This window comes from Pogoniulus pusillus, chromosome 20, assembly GCF_015220805.1.
Source record: "Pogoniulus pusillus isolate bPogPus1 chromosome 20, bPogPus1.pri, whole genome shotgun sequence".
NCBI classification, from domain to species: domain Eukaryota; kingdom Metazoa; phylum Chordata; class Aves; order Piciformes; family Lybiidae; genus Pogoniulus; species Pogoniulus pusillus.
The window spans coordinates 7,118,244-7,142,573 of record NC_087283.1 but is presented as its reverse complement, the minus strand read 5'-3'; the positions used below and the strand labels follow the sequence as shown (position 1 = coordinate 7,142,573).

The window sequence follows — 24,330 nt, the reverse complement described above, 5'->3', positions numbered from 1 at the left end:
CTATTTACAGCTGCATGCCTGTACTCTCTGATGATTCTCTGTTTGGTGAATGACAGTATCAGCTAGGTTGGAAGAGACCTCCAAGATCATCCAGTCCAACCTAGCACCCAGCCCTATCCAGTCAACTAGACCATGGCACTAAGTGCCCCAGACAGGCTTTTCTTGAACACCTCCAGGAATGGTGACTCTACCACCTCCCTGGGCAGCCCATTCCAATGCCAATCACTCTCTCTGCCAACAACTTCCTCCTAACATCCAACCTAGACCTCCCATGACACAACCTGAGACTGTGTCCCCTTGTTCTGTTGCTGGTTGTCTGGGAGGAGAGACCAACCCCCACCTGGCTACAACCTCCTTTCAGGTAGTTGTAGACAGCAAAGAGGTCACCCGTGAGCCTCCTCTTCTCCAAGTCTCCACGCTAAACAACCCCAGGTCCCTCAGCCTCTCCTCACTGGGCTGTGCTCCAGGCCTCTCACCAGCTTCACCACCCTTCTCTGGACACGTTCCAGTACCTCAACATCCCTCTTGAATTGAGAAGGCCAGAACTGGACACAAGACTCAAGGTGTGGCCTGACCAGTGCTGAGTAGAAGAATAACCTCCCTTGTCCTACTGGCCACACTGTTCCTGATACAGGCCCGGACGCCATTGGCTCTCTTGGCCACCTGGGCACACTGCTAGCTCATGTTCAGCTACTATCTATCAGTACCTCCAGGTCCCTTTCTGCTTGGCTGCTCTCCAGCCACTCTGTCCTCAGCCTGTACCACTGCTTGGGGTTGTTGTGGCCAAAGTGTAGGACCCTGCATCTTGCCTTGTTAAATCTCATCCCATTGGCCTCTGCCCATCCATCCAGCCTGTGAAGGTCCCTCTGAAGGGCTCTCCAACAGATCAACACCTGCTCCTAGCTTGGTGTCATCTGCAAACTTAGTGATGATGGACATAATCCCCTCATTCAAATCATCAATAAAGATATTGAACAACACCAGGCCCATCACTGAAGGCTGAATCAGGTGTTATGCCAAGACAGAAGTAGTGCAAGAGTGAGAAAAAGCATCTGTATTTGATCCCTTTTAAGCTGCGTCACTCTTTTTCAGCACAAAGTTACCATGTATTCTTGCCATGGCATGACTGTCACTGTCCTCTGTGATATTTAGATTAAGATATTAACAGGAGAACTCCTATTACAGGAGGTCTGAAAGTTGAAAGTATATTGGAAGAAAATTTAATTAGGATCATTGAGCTCATCTGAGGAGTGTGGAATGAATGTGAATGAACTTACAGAGCTATAGAGACTTGTATCTCCCATAAGAATATGGCTCTATAACTTTTCTTCAACATTTTTAAAGCAAATTCAGCTGTAAAGAAATTGTAATAAACCTAAATTGAACTCAAGCAGCATATCTAATTTTTACAGTCTAGTTACTGTTAATATCAAATATTCATTTTCCCACCAAGCAGGTAACTATAGCAACAAACACCACATGGCTCTATGCAAAGCTATTGAGAAACACAAAAATAAAGTAATTTTTAAAAAATTACATTTATATCTTTTTAAAAAGTTATTTTTAAGCTTCTTCAGAATCACCAATGCAGCTGTCAATTATTTAAAATATCTCCAAATGATTAATTCAGTAAAATATTATGGAGACAGAGAACATCTTCTGTACACACACAATAGGCAAAATCCCTTTCCTCTCTGAAAACTGCAATCAAAAATAATTTCCAATTAAAATACTTTCTGACAAGAAGAAAATTAATTTAAATTTTAGCTCTAGGATGAGAGCAGAACGAGGAATGTCATGTTTCATTTTCTTCAGCCTGTCACTTCAATTCTCTTTTGAGGAGGACTTATTTTCAGATGATATAATTACAATCCTGAAATGGCAGTTTTAAATACACATGACAGATGTTTATTAAATTGAAAAACATTTGGAATAAAATTTACTTCCCTTTCTCTTCATTGAAGAAGCAAAGGCCAGATCGTAGGGCCTCTACAGTCCCTTAAGGCTGAAAGATTTTCATGACTGTCAATGGAATTATGGCCCATTTCCAAGGCTTTACCTGTCTTCCCCTACCAACACTATTGTGCATTTCATCTGTAGCCTATATCTTGCCTGGCTTGTCTAAGTGTCCTCTCACACTTTATGCAAGGTAGTATCCTAGTATAAATACAGTAAAGAAAAATAAATGTGGTAAGGATACACTTTGTTTTATATTGAAAATAACATATCCAGTGCAAGCAGTGGTCCTGTATTCAAGAGGTCATTAAGTGATCAGTGTCAGGAAACAGAATCTGAAGTCATCATATGTTTTATGTCAAAATCAGAAAGTCCACATTCATGAATACTGCTCCATGGTATTATCAACTTATGAGGCAAAATTCATATTTTACATGAAGGTATCTATTTAAAGAGAGTAGCATAATATATAGCACAAACTGAAAGCATTTAGAAATCACTTCTCTGAGTGAGAAATACTGTCTCTTAGGGGTGATTTATACATGGTCTTGAAGAAGTCAACTTATCTGCATATTCTGCAGGGAAAACAATGGTTTATGAATTTCTTCTCAAGGAAAATGAGTTTGCTTTAAAAAGTGCCCAATAACAATGGCACAAGACAGATCAAATTAATTCTGTCAAAAGTGAAGTGTAAGATGTAATCAGCAAAACTGAATTATGTGTATAAAAGGTAGCATTCTGATCACTGACAGAATTCAGTGATCTTCCAGCAAGTGAAAGAACTCATTTAGGAAGTTTTCATAGTCATACCAAAAGTGTATACAACACAAAGAAAAGACCAGTCCTTTTGTGGTGAGCTGAGCTTCTTTAACTCTAATCAACCACATGACAGAATGACTGCATCTATGCCTTAGATTTTGAGCTTCTGAAATGTTTATATACATATCATGGACATTGGATGTCATATCCAACATTTGTAGAGATTCAATGGCTGCCATTGGGATGTTTCAGATGTATTTTAAAGTTCGGACTTTCACATTCTGCTTAATATACAAAAACTTGAAAACAATTAGGCAAAAAATTAAATTAATTACAAGTGAAGCACTAGCGGATCCTCTAAGCCAAAAGACAAGCAAGGGAAAATTTGATTAATATGAGTAAGTATATTCTGTTCTGTGATGTTCATATGTGTTGAATCCAACAATTTATGTATTGAAAGGCTTTTTCAAAAATATGTTTCTTCAAGATATTTCTGTGTATTTACCTGTGTTTATCTGTTCCAAGTACTAAAAATTGTAACTTAGCCAAATAGGCTCGAGGTGAGGAGAAAGTTCTTCACTGAGAGAGTCATTGGACACTGGAATGGACTGCCTGGGGAGGTGGTGGAGTCGCCGTCCCTGGGGCTGTTCAAGGCAAGATTGGACGTGGCACCTGGTGCCATTGTCTAGCCTTGAGCTCTGTGGTAAAGGGTTGGACTTGATGATCTGTGAGGTCTCTTCCAATCCTAATAATACTGCGATACTGTGATACTGTGATATCAGACCTTTATTCACATTCTATCTTCTCAGATAACCTTTAATTGATTTACTGAGTATGTAAACAGAAAACAAAAACCTCATGTTATTTGTGTAGTCCAAGAGACATTTGGGTTTTTAAGCCTTGAACAGAGTTTTCTATAATTCAGTTTTATGGACTGAGGGTTATGGGATATTGACACAACTAAATAGATGCTATCTACTGCTTCACAGAAGCCAAAGGAATACAATTCTACTGAAAGTTAAAGCTAACTCCACCACACAGACACATTGTAATTCATGTCGTGGTAATGAGGTATTCCAGTGTAATGGATAAGTACAATTTGGCAGAATTTGGAACTAATCCGTAATGTACTTGTCACAGGAGCTAGTGATACCAAAACTCCTAACCCAAAGCACGAGTAGGGGCTACAGAGAGCTGCAAGTTCTGAAAGTTATATTCACATCTTCTTGTGGAAAAGAAAGAGCTTTTCCACAAAGTAAATCAGTACATGAATGTATATGTGTAAAATGTAATCTGTAGTTGAGGATCTCCTATTTCTCATATTATGGTGCATAACATACTAGAGGAATGAAGAACCAGTAGCCTAGTTAAGAAAAATATCCAAATATCCAAGATGCTTATAAAGAGCTGGGAATGCTTTGTTCTTCCCTCAATATCAGAGGGAAACACAGAAAAGCAAGTAGAAGAAGATTCCTTTGAGAAATGACTTGCAACTTCATACATTTCCTCTGCACATGTCCTTGCAGAAGCTCTTACTGGTAAGTGATTACTATTTATCCCCATGCAATCTGCAGTTTAAAAAACAATAAATCTTACATCATCCCAGTTTGTAGCAGATGAAATGGTAAAGTGACATTGACACACAGATGTCAGCTGACAGATCTGGCAGGTTAATAATGTGGGGTCTGTAATAGCAAGAGGTTTCTATCTACAAACTTCTCAAAACCCCAGAATTTAGGAGTGCAAAGGAGAAACCACCCATACAGAGGAGCCAATGCAAGAACTGAGGGAGCTCCAATGGTCAATAGGGCTTTGCAGCTAGTCACACTCTGCTCCTAGTGGCAAAGGTGAAGGCAATGCACAGAGTGTAAGCAGTGACTTTTTCAGTGAATCTTTCGGCCACACAAAGAGCAAATGTGTTTGCTTGCCCAATGGTTTTATTTTTTCCAGAGGCAGAAGTCTTACATTCTGTGCTCAGTGTTTTGAAGAGAAGCCATTCAATGATTTATCTGCCTTATGATTTTGTTATTTAGTGCCCAGAGTTAGTATTTGGTGCTGAAACTTCTACCTGTGAGATTCCTGATGTGATATGTTCATCCTTCATGTACCTTTGTAGAAAAAATGTTTCACACTCACTGTCTCGTAATTTCAGCCTTTTTATTTTTTTCCCCTCAAAAAGAACCTATATTGAATTAAACGAATGTGGAAACAGATAATAACAAAATGAAAGATTTGCAGAAAATCTGCCACTACAGCTTTATGCAAATCAGACTTTTTGTTTAAAATGAGCAATTTTTCTAATGTTCTGGCAGTGAGAGTCTTCACCATTCCAATCCAAATGATGCTGTTCGTATTTTGACATATCATTTCTACTTTTATTCACCTCTTTTGTGCAGCCTCTTTCAAGATTTAAGAATGACTTAATGAGCTTTCTCGTCAAAAACATAACTAAGAATTATTGGCACATCTCATAAACATGATTCTTTCTTACTGCAGAGATCTGAGACCAAATGATGGAAAGTTCATCATAAACATAACTTTAAATATGAGTTTATATCTCACTAACAAGCACTTTCCATCTCCCTGTCCATTTGTTCATAGCCTAGGCATTGTAATGGGAAGCTTCCTTTTCCCTATTTTCTAATGTTTGAGATATAATGGACTATGGAATAACCTCCTGAAAGAGATCTGAGACCTGTGCTGCTTCTCTGTCTCACTGCTCCTCATGGTTGCAGGCATAGGAAAACACAGTACATAAAATGCATTAATCAAGGGAAAACGATGAATGCCTTGTTTATCTTGCATTTTAGCAGAAAAGAAACTTGAGATATTGCTGTATCTGTCACTAAAAAACCCAAACCATAGAAATTTAGGTGCAGCAATGGAATTTACTATATTGCAAAACAAGTTATAGGTGTGCAAGTGGGAATTCTGTCAGAGAAGACATGACAAAATGATACAATTACTCCAGCTCTGAGCTGATATGCTCCAAGGTATATGTTTTCCCACAATCACTGTAAATATGAATATTTTAGAGGTTAATATGAAGATCAAATGTGGAATACATTTGCTGAAAAGATTAATATCTTTTCATTAAAAATGAGAGTGCACTGTTGGTTCGGCATTTGCATTTAGATCGAGTCAGTAATAAGTATATTGACTGCCTAAGACACATATCTCCGAAATGGAAAATATGGATAAAGAAGGTAGTGTCCACATGCAGAAGTGGACAAGCTTTTTCTATTTCCTACTGCTAACCCTTCAGAGACCTTAAGCCCCATCAACAAGGCAGCTGTGATTTATTTATCACAGCAGAACTGGTTGCATATTGTAAAGAATATTTATACTGCATTTGTTCCTTCATGAGAGCAGTGTTTTGGTGAACATGTATTGGTGGGCTACTGTTGACTTGAAAAATTGCTAGCCAGTGTGCAGTCATGCATCAATGTGTGAACAGGAATGGGCATTTGCTAGTTGTTACAGACTACTTTTTCTTGCATTTGCTGTTTAAAGCTTAGAGTCATCTGGTTAAGTGGAAAGCTCAGACACCTATTACGTTATTACAAATGGTCCACATAAACATGAGCAGGATGAGCTAATGTAATTCATGGTTTATGACATAAGACTTGCAGCTCTATCTTTCCAAGTAATAAAGAGATTCAAATATGATTCAAACAATGGTAGGCTGATGGACTAAGACTGGTCAAATATATAGCACTCATGCACTGAAATGGAGGCAGGCATTCTGAATGTCAGTCTCACTGGAGAGCATATATTTTATTTAACTGAAGCTGGTCAAGGCTTTCTTAGAATCACAGAATGCTTGAATAAGTTTTCTTGAGGTGCTTAAAAACATCAGCAACATATAGACCAGCATGTAGCATGTGTGTCAAACTTTTTGTTAACTTTAATTCAAATCAAGCACAGCAGTTCCTATCAAAAGTAAAAGCACATTACCCCTCGAACTGTGAGAAGTAAATATTTCACTCAGCAACCATGGTGGCAGTTTTCTTAAAGCACTTTGGTCATATAAAATTTATACAAATCATACAGCTGCTTTTCTGCAGAGCAGAGGGGTCTGTAACACTGGCAAAACAGCATTGTGTGCCAGCAGAAAAACTGATTACTGACCCATAAAGGAAATTTAAGAGTTGAGTCTACAAGAGCACAAGTGTTTTCTTCAGTGCACATAAGGAGCATTATTTTTCTTTCACTGCAGAGAAGTGTCACACTGAAGTGGACTCTTCATCCTGAAATACAATATTCAGAACATTTCCCAGAAGTTTCTTTCCTTTTTCTTCATTCTTCACCCCTTCTATTTTTTCCCACCTCTTGTTTTTGTTTTCCTGTTCTCTTTTTTTTTGTGTCCTTTAAACCATACACTTTGATGGAGGGCATCCTTCTCTCTGAATTTCTGAATCAGAATCTATTCTCCAATGGATATCTGAAGGTATAATTTTCCCCTTAACACTCTTCAATCTTTATTGCTGACACATTCAAGGATATCTAACCCTCCTTAGAAAAAAAAAACAAACAACCAAAAAAACAAGACACATTAATCTTCAAAAACATGTCCTTACCTGCCTTCTGAAAATGAAAATGGATGTTCTTTGATAAATTATCTGAGGTTTACTGGAAACCCTGAGGATTATGGACTTTTGGAAACAATTTTGAATATAAAAAATCATATACATAAAAATATACCAGTATATAAATAAAAATCCTGCATGCTAGTAAGTCTTTCCTTGGAGGCATGAAGTACTGGGACTTCCTCAGCAGATGTCAATAAAAATTAAAGGCACTCACCAATTTGCTTGGATGTAACCTGTAGGACTCCTAGATACACATTTTATGCATTCTGGAGGCAATGACTTTTTGGTTTAATGCTTTTGTAGGTCATACTACGTATGGAAACAGCTCCAAAACACAAACCATCACCCATCCACACTAAGCCAAACACCCACTCAACTCTTTTATTTAACTTTGGTAATAATTGAGTCAGAGATCTAGAAATGGACAGGCAACTCAATGAAAATACTCCAGACAATATTTCTGCTTCTAGATAGTAGAGGTCTCTTCCAACCTGGTCGATTCTATTCTATTCTGAAGAAACAAAACAATCCTACAGACAGAGTGGTGCCTTTTATGTTACAAATTCCTGTTGCTGCCTTATGCACAGAAGAGCTTTGGAACAGCCTTTGAAGGAGAGATCACCTAACACATCAGGGACCATTCTCATCTCCATACTCTCAACTTAGGAAGAGGCTTCATAAATGCCAGCCTCAGGAAAAGAAATTTTAAAGCCTTGTAGGAATTTAACAAGTTTATCTTAATTTTGAGTTAATCTGTGTAGCTAAAACAACAAACACGTGCAGCTGAGGTTCACCAGGAACAAGTTATTTCCTTTTTCCTTTATTTTGAATTTTGATTTATTTTTTAAAAGTGTCTACTTAAGAGTACTTTCAACTCTCAAGTATTACCAGGAAAAAAATATTTAATTTTCATCTCCTTAAAATTATCTTAGGTGCTTGCTTATACATACTAACCTTCTCCCACCCACATTCAATACTGTATAAAATCTGAGCTCTCTAGATGGCCAAACTATATTTTACTTCAGGGTAAATATCTGTATTTTGATTCTTTGCATTGAAACAAGAATTTCTGAGGCTATGCCATAGGAACTTCTCTGAAAATACTGAAGCATGGAAAAATAACATGGGCTATACTGGATGTGTAAAGCCAGACAGGTGTTTGTAACTTCACATCTCACTATAGCCCACTGGGCAATGACCCAGTCTCCCTTTAATGCATAAACATGAAGTAAATGATCCTTACAATTAAAATACACAAATAACTCCCTAAACAATTTACATCCTGTTAATTTGTCTTAGGTGAAATGAGTTTTTGTTCCAAATTGTCAAGATACACGCAGTGCTGAAACTAGCCAAAAGCAATGGAAAATATGTGTAATTCGAATCAGTGTTTTAACATGCTTTAAAAGAATTTGTACCAACTCTGGTGCATATACATAGGACTAATAATAAATAGTTTCCTTCTCTGTGTCCATCATAGAGATTTTTCTTCTTTTAATTCAGCTTCTTAACTGTTGTGTAAGGCTAATATGGCTTTTAATAGTACATCTACAAGGAACAACTAGGAATAATCTACTTTTACCTGATACTCACTTTCCAAGTTCAAATAAATAACAAGTAGAGCTAATAAAAGACAGAAAAATCACAGGCACACACAATTTAATATTTAAGTGGAATCTAGTAGAAGTTGCTGGTTTGAATTGGCCTTCATTAATAGTCAGAGTCACCAGGACTAGTTTTTCCAAGTGGAAATAGAAGATAATATTTCTTCCATATTTTTTTTTTACCCGACTGGACTTTAACTGGTTCTACTGTTAACATTTTACACAGCCCTGCATTTTTTCTCATAAAACACAGAATTTGCAGCAACAACAAAAATTACTTTGCAGTTCCAACAAGTCTGCAGTTTGCCATGTCACCTTCAAAAGAAAGGTATTGAATCGACTATTATTAACAATCATGAGGAATTCAGATCTTGCTTTCAGGATATACTACCCAGCCATAATACCCATTCAACTGAGGCCAGACTTGTATGGAGACAGCATCATTATTTCATGAATCATCAGTGACCTTTGGAAGATACCAGGAAAGCAGGCATGTTCATTCCCTTCCATTGATTTTCTAATTTTGAGTAAATCGGTTTCATCTGGGGAATGGTTACTTGTTAGGAATAAAAATACTTAAACTGACTTTAGAAAAAAATTATAAAGCCTTTGGACTGAAACAACGATTTTAGAAGAGAAACTCCAGCTAAAAAAGTAGTGATTATATAAATTTTAACTTAGGTCTGATTCTGTAGCCAGCCACACACAAGCATGACAGAACTAGAATCTCTCTAAACTTAGAAGATAGATCTACAGTCCCAGACCTTAGCTTTATTGAACTATGTCTGAAATACGTGTTTGGTTTACCTACTAAATATCTGCTGCATTAAAGTTGTTTGCCTAAAACAGTAAGTGGTATGAGGCTCATTTCCATCTGGTTAAAATGAGAAATAATATGCTGAATGTTGAGAACTTTGGACAGTCTTGAATCTAACTGAGAAGACAAGTTCAGGAGACCAGCACATACTTGAAACAGCAAAGAAAACAGCTTGGTCTTCAGGAACCTAAGAGCCCACAGGGATACCTAATCAAAGGTGATTTACAGAGAAACAGTTTAGGTCATCATTGAATTGCTTCGCAGATCTCATGTATTCCAATAAAATCTGTTAAGATAGAGGTTTAGTTCTCTGCTTTATTATCTTCTGGGCAAGAATTGATCACACATAAGTTTTCTTTGCTACCAAATAATGCTCTCATAATGTTAATGACCTATAATAAACATAGATTTTGGTACTGTGGTAATTCATCTTAAAATCACATGGAGATTAATTGTCCACTTACTAAATCACAGCATATAGCTTCTTACAACCAAACAAGAAAAAAACCCGATATCTCTTAAAAGACTCCTCGAAGTTGGACAGCTGAATCTCCACTACTGCAATGCTCTAAACCTCTTTTCATATCAAAAGATCATAGGCATAAACATTGAAACGTTAGACTGTCAATAAGAAAATCTTCTTACCTCACGATCCAGCAGCACAGGTGACACGACTGTAACAATATCTCCCTTTTCTGGATCAATGTAGAACATGTTAGGTGATGGTTTGGTAGGTGTTTGTTTGAGGATGTTGTACCGCAGAAGAGCATTGTCTGTACTGGAGTCGTCAGCATCGAATGCTGTCATACGCATCACAGTCGTTCCTAAGAGACAGGTGGAGAAACAAGAGAATCCAATTAATGAGAAAGATTGCCTTCATCTGTGAGAACCAGGTGGGGACAATTCATAATTCTTTCCCCAAGACCACTAAGCAGCTTCACCGGGTTATGTATTCTGGCCTTGTCTTTGTGGTGGTGTTACTAGCCTTTTGTGGCAAGAGAACCACAAGTAATTAAAACCTGCTGGGGCAGACATGGCTGAAGACTGTCCATTGGAAATGTCTGCAGAGCAGAAATATGTCTCATTCATACACAATGACAATCAGGGAGTTTATATTCCTTGTGAAAGTCTCGAAGCATAGACACTTAAAATCAAATAAAGATTAAAATATTGTGGCAAAACAAAACAAACCAAACCCAGCTTTATTTACAGGCTGACATAACTGACTGGTTCACTGTTAAACAAACAGAACTGTCTTGTTTGGATGTGTTTCTTTGTTACTTTTGCTATACTTTCCAGAGCAAAAAGTCTTGCCTCTTGTTGTAGTGACCCTGAATATAAGCTCTCAAAGGTTTTGCTTCACTGCTACTTCAGGCAGAGTTCCCCCTTGAGAAAAATAACAGAGACCTGACAGCATGTTGCTTTTATTCACCAGTGATTAAAGGTCAGACAGCTCAAAAAGGAGCTTACCTCTGGATACCGTGCCATGTTTTCCAATACAACAAGATGATACTAACCCTGATATTTTCACCTGCTTTGTTTGAACTTTCTTCAGAAGAAAAAAGATTCACCCATTCCACAAGGGCTACTTTTTAGATATCATATGTCAAGAGATTTATTATATTGATATAAGATAATGTTGTTCATTAGTATCTCCTAAGTCACAAGACTTTACCAAAATAAAAATGAAGACCCCCTTCAAGGAGTCTTAAATAGTGCCCAACCACAACTGAAATTCAATGGGGTTTAGTATACAGCTCTTTCCTGAAAAATGCAATTAAATAACATGCTATGCCAAAGTACATTAGACCATACAGTTGCTACCATTACTAATCTATCAGAGGAGTTGACGCTCAGCAGAGCTTTAGAAACTGATTAAAATATATACTCAATCCAGTTGTCCTAGACAGTTCTACTGAAATATTTCTGGTGATAAACATATGGAAGGTACTTGCAGATTTTAAGATCTCATTTAAATCCAAAAATCTCTAGTAAGTCTGTCCTAAAACTAGCTTAATACAACGTCTGGATCTGAATCTGATTTTGATTTAGCAGCTGCAGTTCTTCAACTCTTCAAGTCATTGGACATTATCTTGTTCTGTGTAATCATTCCTCTGGTGCACACAGATAAAAAATTCCAGCAACTCAGAAGAGCAGAATTTTACATTTATTTTGCATAGAGATTTAGATCCAGGAGAAAAGCTGTAGAGAATTGGACCCATTTGTTTCTGTGTTGATTCTGTCAAAAATTTGGAGATGGTGGTTTCTTGCTACCATCAAAGTGGCATTTACATTTAAGCAGTTATTTTGTTCTCATAAGTTCATGTAACAGATGTAAAAGTGCTCATAAAATTTGAGGATGTCTTTAGATATTATGCATTAGTAGAGTGTGTATAAGGTTGTACATGTTTTGTGTTCATGATGCAGAAACCTACACCTTTAAACATCACCTATAAGCTCTTATTGCTACAACAACCAGAGGAGCTGCCAAAAAGCAAAATAGGATGCCCTGGTAATAGGCTGAAAACTAGTGCTAGGCATCTGCAGCCATGTTGAGAATGCCTGTCCTCAGAAACATATCCTTTACACTCTTGTGTTCACAGGCAGATTTGCAAACTAACCAGAGTTCAATGCTGTCCTTTCATGTCAAAGCATAGAGCTCTGTATTCTATTCCAATAAAATACAGCTAACAAAAAACTCCATATATGCAAACTTCTAGAATGGGCTTGTATTTGTGGTTGATGCCTGAAAAATCATAACAGCTTTAAACCAGAAGCTAAAATATATTCCAAGAACTGTTTGGTATCTATGACTCCAGGGAAGAGTTTTCCTAGCCTAGTTGAGGTGTTCACAGAAGGAACACACCCCACCATATATTTGGGATTGGACCAGCACAAAATACAATGCTTGTAGACATATCTTTCCTAACAATACAGTGGCACACATTTTTACTTTAAAAGGCTCTGTAGCATACATCCAGTACAAAAGATACAAAAATCCAAGATACAAAATTCCTCAGTGTTATTCCTTCATCACAAAGTTTTATTCTTCATAAAAGATTCATTTCCCCAGACCCATAAACTGACTACTTCTGATTCAGTGTCATTTTATAAATACTTCCATTCCTGGCATCAATCAAATGCAGCTGGCTTTCAAACTGGAAAACAACAGCTTGCTACATTACCATGTTAAACAATATATATTAACTTATCAAGCTGGGGAAGAAATGTCTGCAAAATCAGCAACTTTATAGTTCTGTCAGTGATGTGCAGATACTCAGGAAGCCTTTTCCAGTAAAGGTACAGCTACTCTGTGGTATATTTCAGCATTCATGGTTTATTTGTCACACCTTCTGGGCAGTTTCACTATTACCATAATGACCTAAAACCTCTACTTGCACCTCCAAGACCTCCTCATTGATCAGACATATTTCCCACTGGCCAAGTCATTGCTCCAGAGGTTGAATCTATCAATCTGTTGGTTACTCATTTGACCATGTTGACTTGAAAATACTGCCAAAAAAATACTTCCCTTGAGGCATTAAGAAGTAAAACACAATGTTTACACAATAGTGTGGTCATTAAAGAGGATGGTTCATTGGGGGAAAACTACCATTTCTTTATTTAGTCATTCATCTGCCAGGTTTACAAATAGCACTGGAATGTACTGGAAATGAGGTATTTTTTTTTCTAGTTTGATGAAATATGAATAATTGTCTTAAGACTACAGCCTTAAAAGACAGCTCTGAATTTGACTGCTAACATTAAAATACAATTTTATTTAAGGTCTGAACTGTTCTACCTTTATGAGAGTTTTAGTGCTCAAACACTGCCCATGGAGTTTCCTCATGTTATTTTTGTGAGTCTCTGCTGCATGCTCAGTGCATTGAATCTTTTCTAGATGTATTACAGAAAGAATAGAGTTTACTTTCCTAATTAACATGACTGGATTGCTAAGTTTTGTCTCCACCTTCTTCAGAAGCTCAAGTGTACTTCCCCTGCACTGATCATAATGGCATAATGGCATTATTTCAAAAAGCAAAGTTATTTTAATCTAAGAAGAAGAAAAAAATGACAAATGGGATGAAAAAAAGGAAGAAATACAGAGACCTACCTGTATCTCTGGTGCACACTACCTTTATTACTACAGGATAAAATAAGACAACAACTTTCAGAAAATAGATGAAAGGACAATACCCTCCCAACTACTGCACACATCATAACTAATTACATGTTTGGCTGTCATCTTATACAACAAGCCACAGGGAAGCAAAACAAACATAAGAAGAAAACCTATTATGGTTCTAATCAAGTACATTTGAATTGCAACTGTAATTATTATCTTATGTTTGTTATTAAAAACTTGAAGGCATTATTTAGTAGAGAAGACATTTAGGAAGAATTAACCAGTTCAGGCTGTTAACATGTCTTATGTCACAACTGGCATCATTTTCTACCCTGCAGGGCCTCTTCATATTGTCTAATTTGATGTGTGGCAAATTCAGGGCATGTACATACTGTTTAAACTAGAGTTTAGACGGCATCACAAACCCATATGTTGGGCATATGAACATACTATAATCAGCAGTGGTGGAAGTGTGTGCTAACTATCATTTTTGGAATGAATAACAACTTTTGTTTTGCTTTGATATATTAAAGAAATTTCAGTAATGCTAAGAGGTGAACTGTTAAGAGCTGCTACTATCTACAGAGAGTTAATGAAGTCAGAAAGCATATAAACTGAGTAAGAGATCATGGGGCATCCCTAGTTGATATCAAGCAGTAAAGATGTATGGATGGATCAACTTCTAGCAATGCTAATATTTAACCTTTTTTCTCATGACTAACACAACTTTTGTGACATAATAAATTATTAATTCCTATGATGTTTTAAGTTGGTTATGTATAGTGCTTTTCCCAGCTATACTGTAGAGTGAAGCACCACGTGACTGAAAATGGCATCAAGAGCTTTCAGATGTTTGCTGCTCCAGGCAAGACATTGATATATGAAATGTCAGTAAGTGAATCTGCATAGTTAAGTGATGTGGATGCTGCTTTGGCATATTGTGGTTAGTCTCCACCACTATGAAACTTTTTTTAAGGTAAAATTGCTGGCTGAAAACACTAGCTAGCCCACAAAGGATTCCCAAATGATGCCTGTATTATCAGAACATACCAGATTATGAGATTTGTGGTACATGTGTATACTGAAACTTAGTGCAGATCAGGAAAATTATGAAGCAAATAAAGAGTGGTGTTTATCTTTTCATAGTACAGAGTTCCATAACAAATCTTGAGTTGTTCAAAACATGAAAACTATGGTCTCTGATTGGGATAACTGACATTTTAGATACTGTGAGTCTTCTCTCACAAAAAAAAAAAAAAAAGAGTTGTTTTTAGTCTTTACATTAATCTGACAGACTACAGATAGCATGACATAGTCCATGAGGAGTGAAACTCCTCTATTTCAGAATGTATGCCAAACTCTTCAACTTTTTAAAAAATATTGACTTTTCCCACTTAAACTCACAGGATTCATGGGAAAGAAAGTGCTGTGATGTGTTCCTGAATCGAGCTAATCCTTTCTTTAATATGACTCTAAACCTCTGGGTAATAGAAATAAGGGAAATAGGAGAGGAAAAGAATAGTGACTCTTGTCCTACTGTTTGAAGCTCCTCAGATTATGCCCTTCCTAGAACTCTGTCTTCCACTTAACAGCTCCCCCAGTTCTACCTCAACCTATTGTTATCCTTTCAGGAAAGCAGCTTTCTTTCCTCAGACATGGTGAAGTCATCACCCTTGCTCACTTCCAGCCTCTTCAGATGGACTTGGAACAATGGAATTCTAGTGAAAAACCCATATCAGTTCCTCCAGATAGGAACAGGCTACAGATTTAAGCAAGAACCACATTTTTTTCCTAATTATCATTCTACCTGATTTCTGAATCTGTAAAATATTGCAATCTTGTGGCTACTTCCCTTTTGACCATTGAAGACCATTATAAAAAGGCATTAATTACTTCTTGGATCATGACCATAGACCATAAAAAGTTCCACTGTTCTAATATTCTAACTGGCAATTCATTACATAATCTTATATGTCAGATAACATAATTCACAAAGTAATATATAACACATTCTCCTGAAGTAAATGGTTTAATGTAAATGATGATATGCATTGAACATCTCACAGCAGGTGAATATGACAGAAGAGTGATTTATGTGTGAAAGAACAGCTATCCAAAACAGAGAGAGTAAGATTCAGCCCTGGGCATGTTCAGAAAATACAGAGGACCCACATTCTCTCTGGACATTGGCTAGCACTAGAAGTAAAACAGAAAAATCCCAATAAAGAAAAACTAGATGGGACATAAAAACATCACTAAACTCACCCACCCACCCACCCCCCAAAACAATGCAGGACTATTCTTGAAAAGGCACAGAAGAATACTGCCTTATTTTCTGAAAGCCTTCGAGAAACTGCCACAATCCCTGTTTAACTCAGCATCATGACAACTGAATTTGTCAGACACCTGCCAGAAAGCTACCTCAGATCCTGGAGGAGATAGGCCAATGCCTAAAATTGTAAGCTAAATTCCAAACCACAACTGCACCAGTGGAAATGGGGGATGCTAAGCTCCTTCCTTTATAAAACTACCAGAAGTGAAAAGTATCAGACTCAACATCTCTTGCCTAGATAGACTTTCTTATTTGCTCAGCCCTTTGATCTGAACTGTTTGACAGCTGAAATATTTAGTGAGAGATGCTTACAACTCACATGATTCACCATGCTGTTTTCCCAGCTCCCATATAAAATTGGAACTGCCTGCAACCACTCAAATTTCATTTCAGATGTATACAAGTTGTTTAAATGCAGATGCAAACTTTATAGTCAAGAACAGCCAAGCAAAGAGCTTACTAAAAATATATATATTCTGCATTTATCTCTGGTTTATAATCCAAATGTTTTCTTTTGACTTTCTCTACCTTTCTTTAACAGTTTCCCATCCTTCTACTCTTCCCTGTTTACCAGGTGGTATAGTCCTGGTCAAAGCAATGCAAATTGCTAAGAGACAGCACTTTTTAAAGTCATATAAAGATATGAAGCCTGATGTAAATTTCATATCCAGAAATACCCATGAGAAATTACCTTCTGAATGTAGTAGAAAGCTTCCCCTAAATTTCAAGACAGAAAATAAACCAGACAAAATTAGATCAGTCATTTAACTTTCTCCCAAAATAGAAGTTAATACCCAGTTTCTCCCATCCTCTAAGTAGGGAGGCACTCTTAATAAAGATAAATGAAGAAGAGAAAATAGATGTTTAAGGGACTTTACTTAAGTTAGTAAAAAAAAATATTGTCAGTTATTTGCATTATGGAATTCAGAGAGAACTGGAAGTCTTTCACTTCAAAGCCACCCTCACCTCATCTCCATCCAGCCCTGTCAAGAAGAGTTAATATGATGGATTTTTACCGGAATAGCAACAAGTATAGACTCTTCTCTTAGCTGTTATTAAACAAAACATAGCTAATCACTGGCAGTCAAGTTCACATTCAGCTATCCACCAAGTCATGAAAGCCACTGAATTTTCAGACCAGCAGCTCTAGCAGTTCTTGAAGTCAGGTAAGTATCCTAGCTGTGTTCCAGCCCACAGCTCTATCACAGCACCAGTGTCCTTTGGAAAGGACAAGTATACACTGGTTGAAAGGAAGCAGCAGTGTGCTTTAATAGGTCCACCAATATGGATTGATGGAGACCAGACTGTGAGGGCACATCTTAGATGAAAAAGAATCAAGGTAACACTTCAGACTCCTATTTTTGTGGAATTTTTTTTTTTTTGTAATGAAAAGATCCCATATAAATAACAGCTGTAACAGAGAGATGTTTGCCTGTCACAGATTTGGTTTTTAAGTTAAGACTATTTGTAAGGCACAAGTGAAACAAGTTAAATAACATTCATGTCAATGAAAGAGATCAATGCCAAATGTAAATTTTAAATCAGTAGTATATCAAAATCTAGTAACATTTTGAGAATAAAAAGGAAATTAAAAGAATACTTTTCCTTTCATTCCAACAATAAATTATTTCAAAATAAAAAAAGGAGGGAAACAAGCAAAAAAAAAAATCAAGGTAGTCTATTATGTGTCTACTTAAAAAAAAAAAAAGCACATAAAAATACAGCCTGTGTGGAATGAGTAATTAAAAATCAAACAAACAAAACAACAACAACAAAAGGCAAAAACCCCACCAGGCTACATACTCTCTGTGCATACTCTGCATTAGGAATTGTTCAAGAACAGTGAAAAAATGGAGAGATTTTTCCATGGTGAAAATGTTTACACAGGTTTCAACAGTCTTTTGATCAGGGCCACACTTCATAAATGGAAAGATCTCATTCTTTAAATAACCTACTTTTGTGCAGGAATTGACTGGCTTTGTAACATCATCTTATAAGACAGGCAGCAATTCTACTGCCCTCTCGCAGTGGACTTTAATCAAAACCATGTCATTACTTTACAGAAATCACTTACAGGTATCCTCCTATGTCCAAGTAAGGTATGCTGGCATCCTTCCTGATTCAAAAGTAATAATAATACATTTTAGTTAGATGCAGAATCAATCTTCTCTTATTGGAAATGCTTTTTGAGACAGTGGGCCAGAATTTTTGTTGATCTAAACTAGTCCAGCACCACTAAAGCAAAGATTTATATTAGATGAGGCTATGGAATACAGGAATGACCTTGAAGGCCTATATTAAGTATACAGCTTTACATTGTTTTATTCCCTTTTTACTTTCATAATTTCTCATTTCAGTATGTGTGAAATAAAAGAGAAAAGCAAGTGGATGATCTTTGTGCCTTTTCTCTATTAGATTCTTTTGCATCTTGCTACTAGCAATTATTTTCACAGAGATGTAGGGTAACAATAAATCAGCATACACTTAATGAGTAAGTGCAAGTTGGAAGTTCTCATCTTTATTTTTTGCCACTTTAACTATATGAACTGCTTGTGCATTAATCTCATGTTAAAAAGTGGGGATATAACTGAAACACTCGTCTCTGTTATCCATGACTCTGTCACTGTGATTCTCATCATCTACATCAATTCAGAATTAATCCACCTAAGCCAAGGATCCTTCAATACTATAAAAGTAGTGCTAATGAAAGAAGAATCAGACCTCGTCATACAAGGCAAATCTTCTTACATAGTTCCTAGCTTCATCTGCAGGAAGGCTTATTCTAATGTATCATTTCATCTTTGTATTGATTTCATAGTCAAGTCCCAGCCATTTAATCTATTAAACATCTGAAAGTTTTTAAGGGATAAGTGTTTCTGACTTAACACAGGATATTTTTAGGTGAGTTTTGTTTTCTTTCCCCTCTCCTGCAGATAAACCACTGGATAAATTATTTAGTTGGTATCCCAGTCTTTGCTCTCTTGAAGCTATTAAAAGTCATTCTATCCAGAGAGTATTTCATAGTGAACTTCAGTGTTAGACCAAATAAATGAACTGGACAACTACTCCCTCTTCTTCATCCAGATAATTACATGAAGCCCATTGCATTTTCCTCAAAAACCCAGATCAAAGATGCAGTCGTTCCTGTTAACAAACAGAAGTGGAATATTTGATTGTAAGGCCTCAGACTTCAATACCGAACAAATACTTATGCAGATCATAAGGTATGGTTTGGAAAGATATCCTTTCCTTTACAAAGCATTCCTTCTTCCCCTGTGCATTCTTCTTAACCATATTCAATGTCTTCCTACAATAAAGGAGCTTACAGTGGGGAATGATAAAAACAATCAATTATTCTTGAAACCCATACTTGGAATTGGTCAGCCTGAAATCATGTCCATAGCTCATTCCTTAATAGCATTCTAGAATAATAGAAAAGGAAATGTTTCTCAGTCATTTCCCCATCTTGAGATTGAAATATCTGCATATAGTCTTTGCAACCCTGCTTAAAATGTTCTTTCTCCTTAAATTATATCTTAAAGCCACTGATAGCTGAATTTAATAAATAATTTACACGAGGAAAGAGTGTGCTGTATGATTTTAAAACGGGGCTTTGAAACTACCTTATAAATCACGGGTTTCAAACCTCTCTCCATATATGTGGCAAGAATACACTTTAACCTGTCAGACTTCTGCTGGGACTATAATGCTGCAGAGAAGAGGCAGTCTAGAAGGTTCCTAGAGTGTATGGAGGACAACTTCTTATCTCAGCTGTTACATGAGCCTACCAGTGGTGCAGCCCTGTTTGACCTGCTGTTCACAAATAGAAGGGGGCTGGTGGGAGATGTGGTCAGAGGCTGTCTCGGGTCCAGTGACCACAAAATTATAGAGTTTTCAATATATGGTGAAACCAGGAGGAGTATCAACAAAACCACTACACTGGACTTCCAAAGGGCAGACTGTGGCTTATTTAAGGAACTAACTTGGGAAGTTCCTTGGGAAACAGCCCTTAAAAACAAAGGGTCCAGGAAAGTTGGACCTGCTTCAAGAAAGAACTCTTGAAGGTGCAGGAATAGGCTGTCCCCTTGTGCCAGAAGACGAGCCGATGAGGGAGACAGACAGACTGGATGGGCAAGGAGCTGCTAAAGGAATTAAAGGAAAAAAAGAGGGTGTGTCACCTTTGGAAAGAAAGGGAGGTATCCCAGGAAGAGTTCAATGATGTTGCTAGATGCAAAAGCCCATTTAGAACTTAGGCTGGCCACTGCTGGTAAGGAAAATAAAAGTTATTTCTAAGTACATTAATGGCAAAAGAAGAGCCAAGGACAACCTCCACTCCTTATTAGATGGAGAGGCGAATATAGTAACAAAGGATGAGGAAAAAGCAGAAGTTCTTAACACCTTCTTTGCCTGAATCTTCAATAGTGGGACAAGCTGTCTTCAAGACAACTGGCCTCCTGAGCTGGCAGATGGAGTCAGGGACCAGTATAGTCCCCCTGTAATCCAGGAGAAAGTAGGAAGGGACCTGCTGAACCACTTGGATTCTCACAAGTCCATGGGATTAGATGGGATCCATGCTAAAGCAGTGCTGAGAGAGCTGGCAGATGAGCTGGCCAAGCCCTCTCCATCATTTATCAACAGTCCTGGCTCACTGGAGAGGTGTCCAGACACTGGAAGCTGGCCAGTGTGATGTCCATCCACAAGAAAGGCTGGAGGGAGGAACCAGGAAATTCCACACCTGTCAGCCTGACCTCAGTGCCAGGCAAAGTCATGGCACAGGTCATCTTGATGTTGTTTAGCCTGGAGACTAGGAGAAGAGGAGGCTCAAGGGTGACCTCATTGCTGTTTACAACTACCTGAAGGGAGATTGTAGCCAGGTGGAGGTTGGTCTCTTCTCCCAGGCAACCAGCAATAGAACAAGGGGACACAATCTCAAGTTGTGCTGGGGGAAGTATAGGCTGGATGTTAGGAGGAAGTTCACATAGAGAGTGACTTTTTCATTGGAATGGGCTGCCAGGGAGGTGGTGGAGTCACCATCCCTGGGGGTGTTCAAGAAAAGATTGGATGAGGCACTTGGTGCCATGGTCTAGTTGATTGGCTAGGGCTGGGTGCTAGGTTGGACTGGATGATCTTGGAGGTCTCTTCCAACATAGTTGATTCTATGAATAGATTTGGACTGTGTGGTCCCTGTTTTCACAAGGGGCCTTTCCTGAATTAATCCATTAATTCCCTAATTCCAACAAGTTTTGGGTTAGACAGTGTGATTAATTTCACTCAGTTACAATTATTTTAGGCTCAGTTACAATTATTTTAGTTTCAGATATATAATCTTCTAAGTTTCTTAATAGTAATTGGAGAGGAAGCGTAAATTTTGGTTGCAGTTCATCCCATTCTAAGCTAAATATTTAAGAAATATGAGATGAAGCATCTTTAGAATGATTGATTCTAAGAAAGTAGTTGATACTATTCCTATTAATTCTACTCACTACCATAGATGTGGAATACAGGGCTAAGAGAAAGTGATTCTCCTGCACTTTTCCCCTACTTTCATGTACTCCAAAAGACCTTCTCTTTCCCAGTTATGTCTATTTACAGCTGAATGGAAAGCATGCTAGTAGGAAGTTTATTGGAGGCCTGGCCAGGCTCTGTGCTGGACAGCTTTACAGTCTGCACAGTCTGCAATGATGCTTGACCTTTGAAAAGTGGAGGTCTGCAAGGATTAACAGCAGGCCATGATATCACTAGTTTTACTCTCTTATAATTGATGTATCATGTTAGGGAAGGGCCTTAAGCAGTAAATCAAGTTATTTTAACTTTGTGTATAATTGATTTAGTATTGAAAGGGCTACATTATGTCCCTGTAGAGAAAATATGGGTATGGAAAAGGTTCTGTGTGTCATAAAACATCTAAATATTGACTGTGGAACTCTTTAATGTAAAATTAATAATTAAACACGAAACAGTTCATGATATATCACTGTCAGAAACTGGATACTTAGCACAGGGACTTGCAGAGCAGTGTACAAATGTAGCACTATTAAGTCACAGGCTTGTGCAAATATATTTACATATATGTGTCTATTACTTCTGAGCACATAGAAACCAAGTATCAGTCAGTTCTATATTGTGTCATGAAGGAAGAACCCAGACCATTTTCAAGGCAAGACGCTTTTCCAACAATCTGTTGGCTGTTTCAAACAGCCTTCAACTTGAACACACTTAATGTTTAAGTGTGTCACATGGCTTGCAGGGAACTGATTTCAACTGCCTGATTCACTGGGCCCTTTTGATGTCTTCTCTATCATTTTGTGGTTAGCTGAGAAGTGGGTTTGTTGGATTCACTCTCCAAGCTGGCTGGCAGGGATCTGGAAGCTATGAACCGTATCTGAAGAGTGTTCGTAAGTTCTCCTCTGTCATGACTTTCATTGCTCATCTTACAGAGAATGTCACATGAACTTGGCAACATGATCTGTGGTGTAAAGATGGCTCAAGCTTGGGACATCTTGGAGTGCAAATGGGTGAATCTGTATCTGTCTTTGGCTATCCATTCTGACTATTTCCTGCTTCCCCATACTGTGGTGCTATATGTACCTGGCTGAGTCCTAAATTGTGAGAAGGCAGACTTATAAACTGCTTTCTGGTCTGAAGGCCACCAGGAATGGGCATACTTTTATACTGCCAACTGCTTCAGCCATGTCTGTACCCATTCTTGCACAATGTAGATAATGTTCTGTCCCCAGACAAATATCTGATTTAAGTTGGGAAGGTTTTTGTAGGCAAAGACATCAAATACATACTAACAATCCAGTCCTAATGTATTCAATGGCATGTATCAGCCATATAAAGAGTAACAACTGAGATTTAATTTCCATTTTACTTTTCAAATTCAAGACTCCAATGAAATATTATCTTGGGATTATGTAGATTATGGGGAAAATGAGTGTCTGGGTTGTGAAAAGGATGCACTCAATGAAACTATAACAGATGAATATCCCTCCCACCAACATTCTTTCCCTATTAAAAGTGAATGGGACTTGCGAGCATGCAGAAGTGGCCCTGTCTTGGATTCCCTGTTGATTTCAAAATTTCCAGTGCTGAAAATGTCAATAGCAGTATACCATCAAGTTTAAAGGCAATCTGCAAATATATATAAAGATTTACTCCCATCCCAGCTCTTTCACAATCTGGAGCAGAGCTCTAGTGCAAGGAATAGGGAAGAATGACAATTTCTAAAGATATCAACCTTCAAGATACAAACGCTAAGACTTTGAGTAATTTTCTTCAATGCAGAAATTGTTAGAAAAATCGAGAAAGAAATATTTTACTAACCCTTTATACTTCTGTGATTTATTCATTTGTTTTCCCACTAAATTATATGAAATCCTACTTTCTGTGGTTATGAGCTGTAAATCTCTCTGCTAGCCAATGAAGCCAAGGTCATGACTGAGTCATAGAGCCTCTGAGATGTCTGCTAATATTTTTACCTGACACTAACATACATTTCACAGCTGGATGAGATCATCAGTATATAATTGTACATGATATTTATATAAACTAAAGGGAAGAGGACCATAACATCCCTACCACAGCTATACTGTTAATTCCTTGACTTCTGGCAAGACCAGTAATTTTTGAAAGCCCTCCAAACTTAATATCTGCTAAACAAAACAAACAAACAAAAAAACTAAACAAAGCAAAAAAACAACCCAAAAGTTATAAATTTATCATTAGATCTTAATTATTTTATGTCTGTTTATCTGCAGCAAAATGCCTATGACAGTTATGAGGGAGTTACAATGATTTGTATCTATGGATTATATGTCACATTTGAAAAACTGTAGCTTAAATCATACATTCATGACAGATCGTGAAAGTTCAAGAGGGCTACAGGTATTCCAATGAAATGAACCAATGTCAAGTGAAGTTATTCTGTATTTCTGTTATATTACCAGAAACGTGCATTAGATAGCTGCAAACACTTTCATTCAGGGAATTCACGTGGGTTTTTATTCAAATGTACTACTTTAAAGAGAGAATAATTTGTAATTTCATTCACTTGCTTGCCACTTATGAAATTGATGCTAATCCCAGCAGCGTTTTGTTGAGCATATTGTACTTTCTATGCCTCTAACAGGCAGATCTGATGA

The 24,330-nt window shown here is 37.4% G+C and overlaps 1 protein-coding gene across 13 annotated transcripts in view; it reads right to left on the bottom strand.

The window, feature by feature from the left end:
* The window catches only part of CDH13 (cadherin 13), a 497,598-nt gene that overhangs the window by 138,788 nt on the left and 334,480 nt on the right, over nucleotides 1-24,330 (bottom strand). For 10 of the 13 annotated variants that reach the window (XM_064160012.1, XM_064160014.1, XM_064160019.1 and 7 more), the window contains one exon: nucleotides 10,374-10,552. In XM_064160012.1, the coding sequence (XP_064016082.1) occupies nucleotides 10,374-10,552 (179 nt within the window). Of the gene's footprint in view, nucleotides 1-4,855; nucleotides 6,966-9,696; nucleotides 9,936-10,373; nucleotides 10,553-18,624; nucleotides 19,331-24,330 lie in introns of those variants that run through there. The other 3 variants (XM_064160018.1, XM_064160015.1, XM_064160023.1) reach the window with 3 other exon arrangements.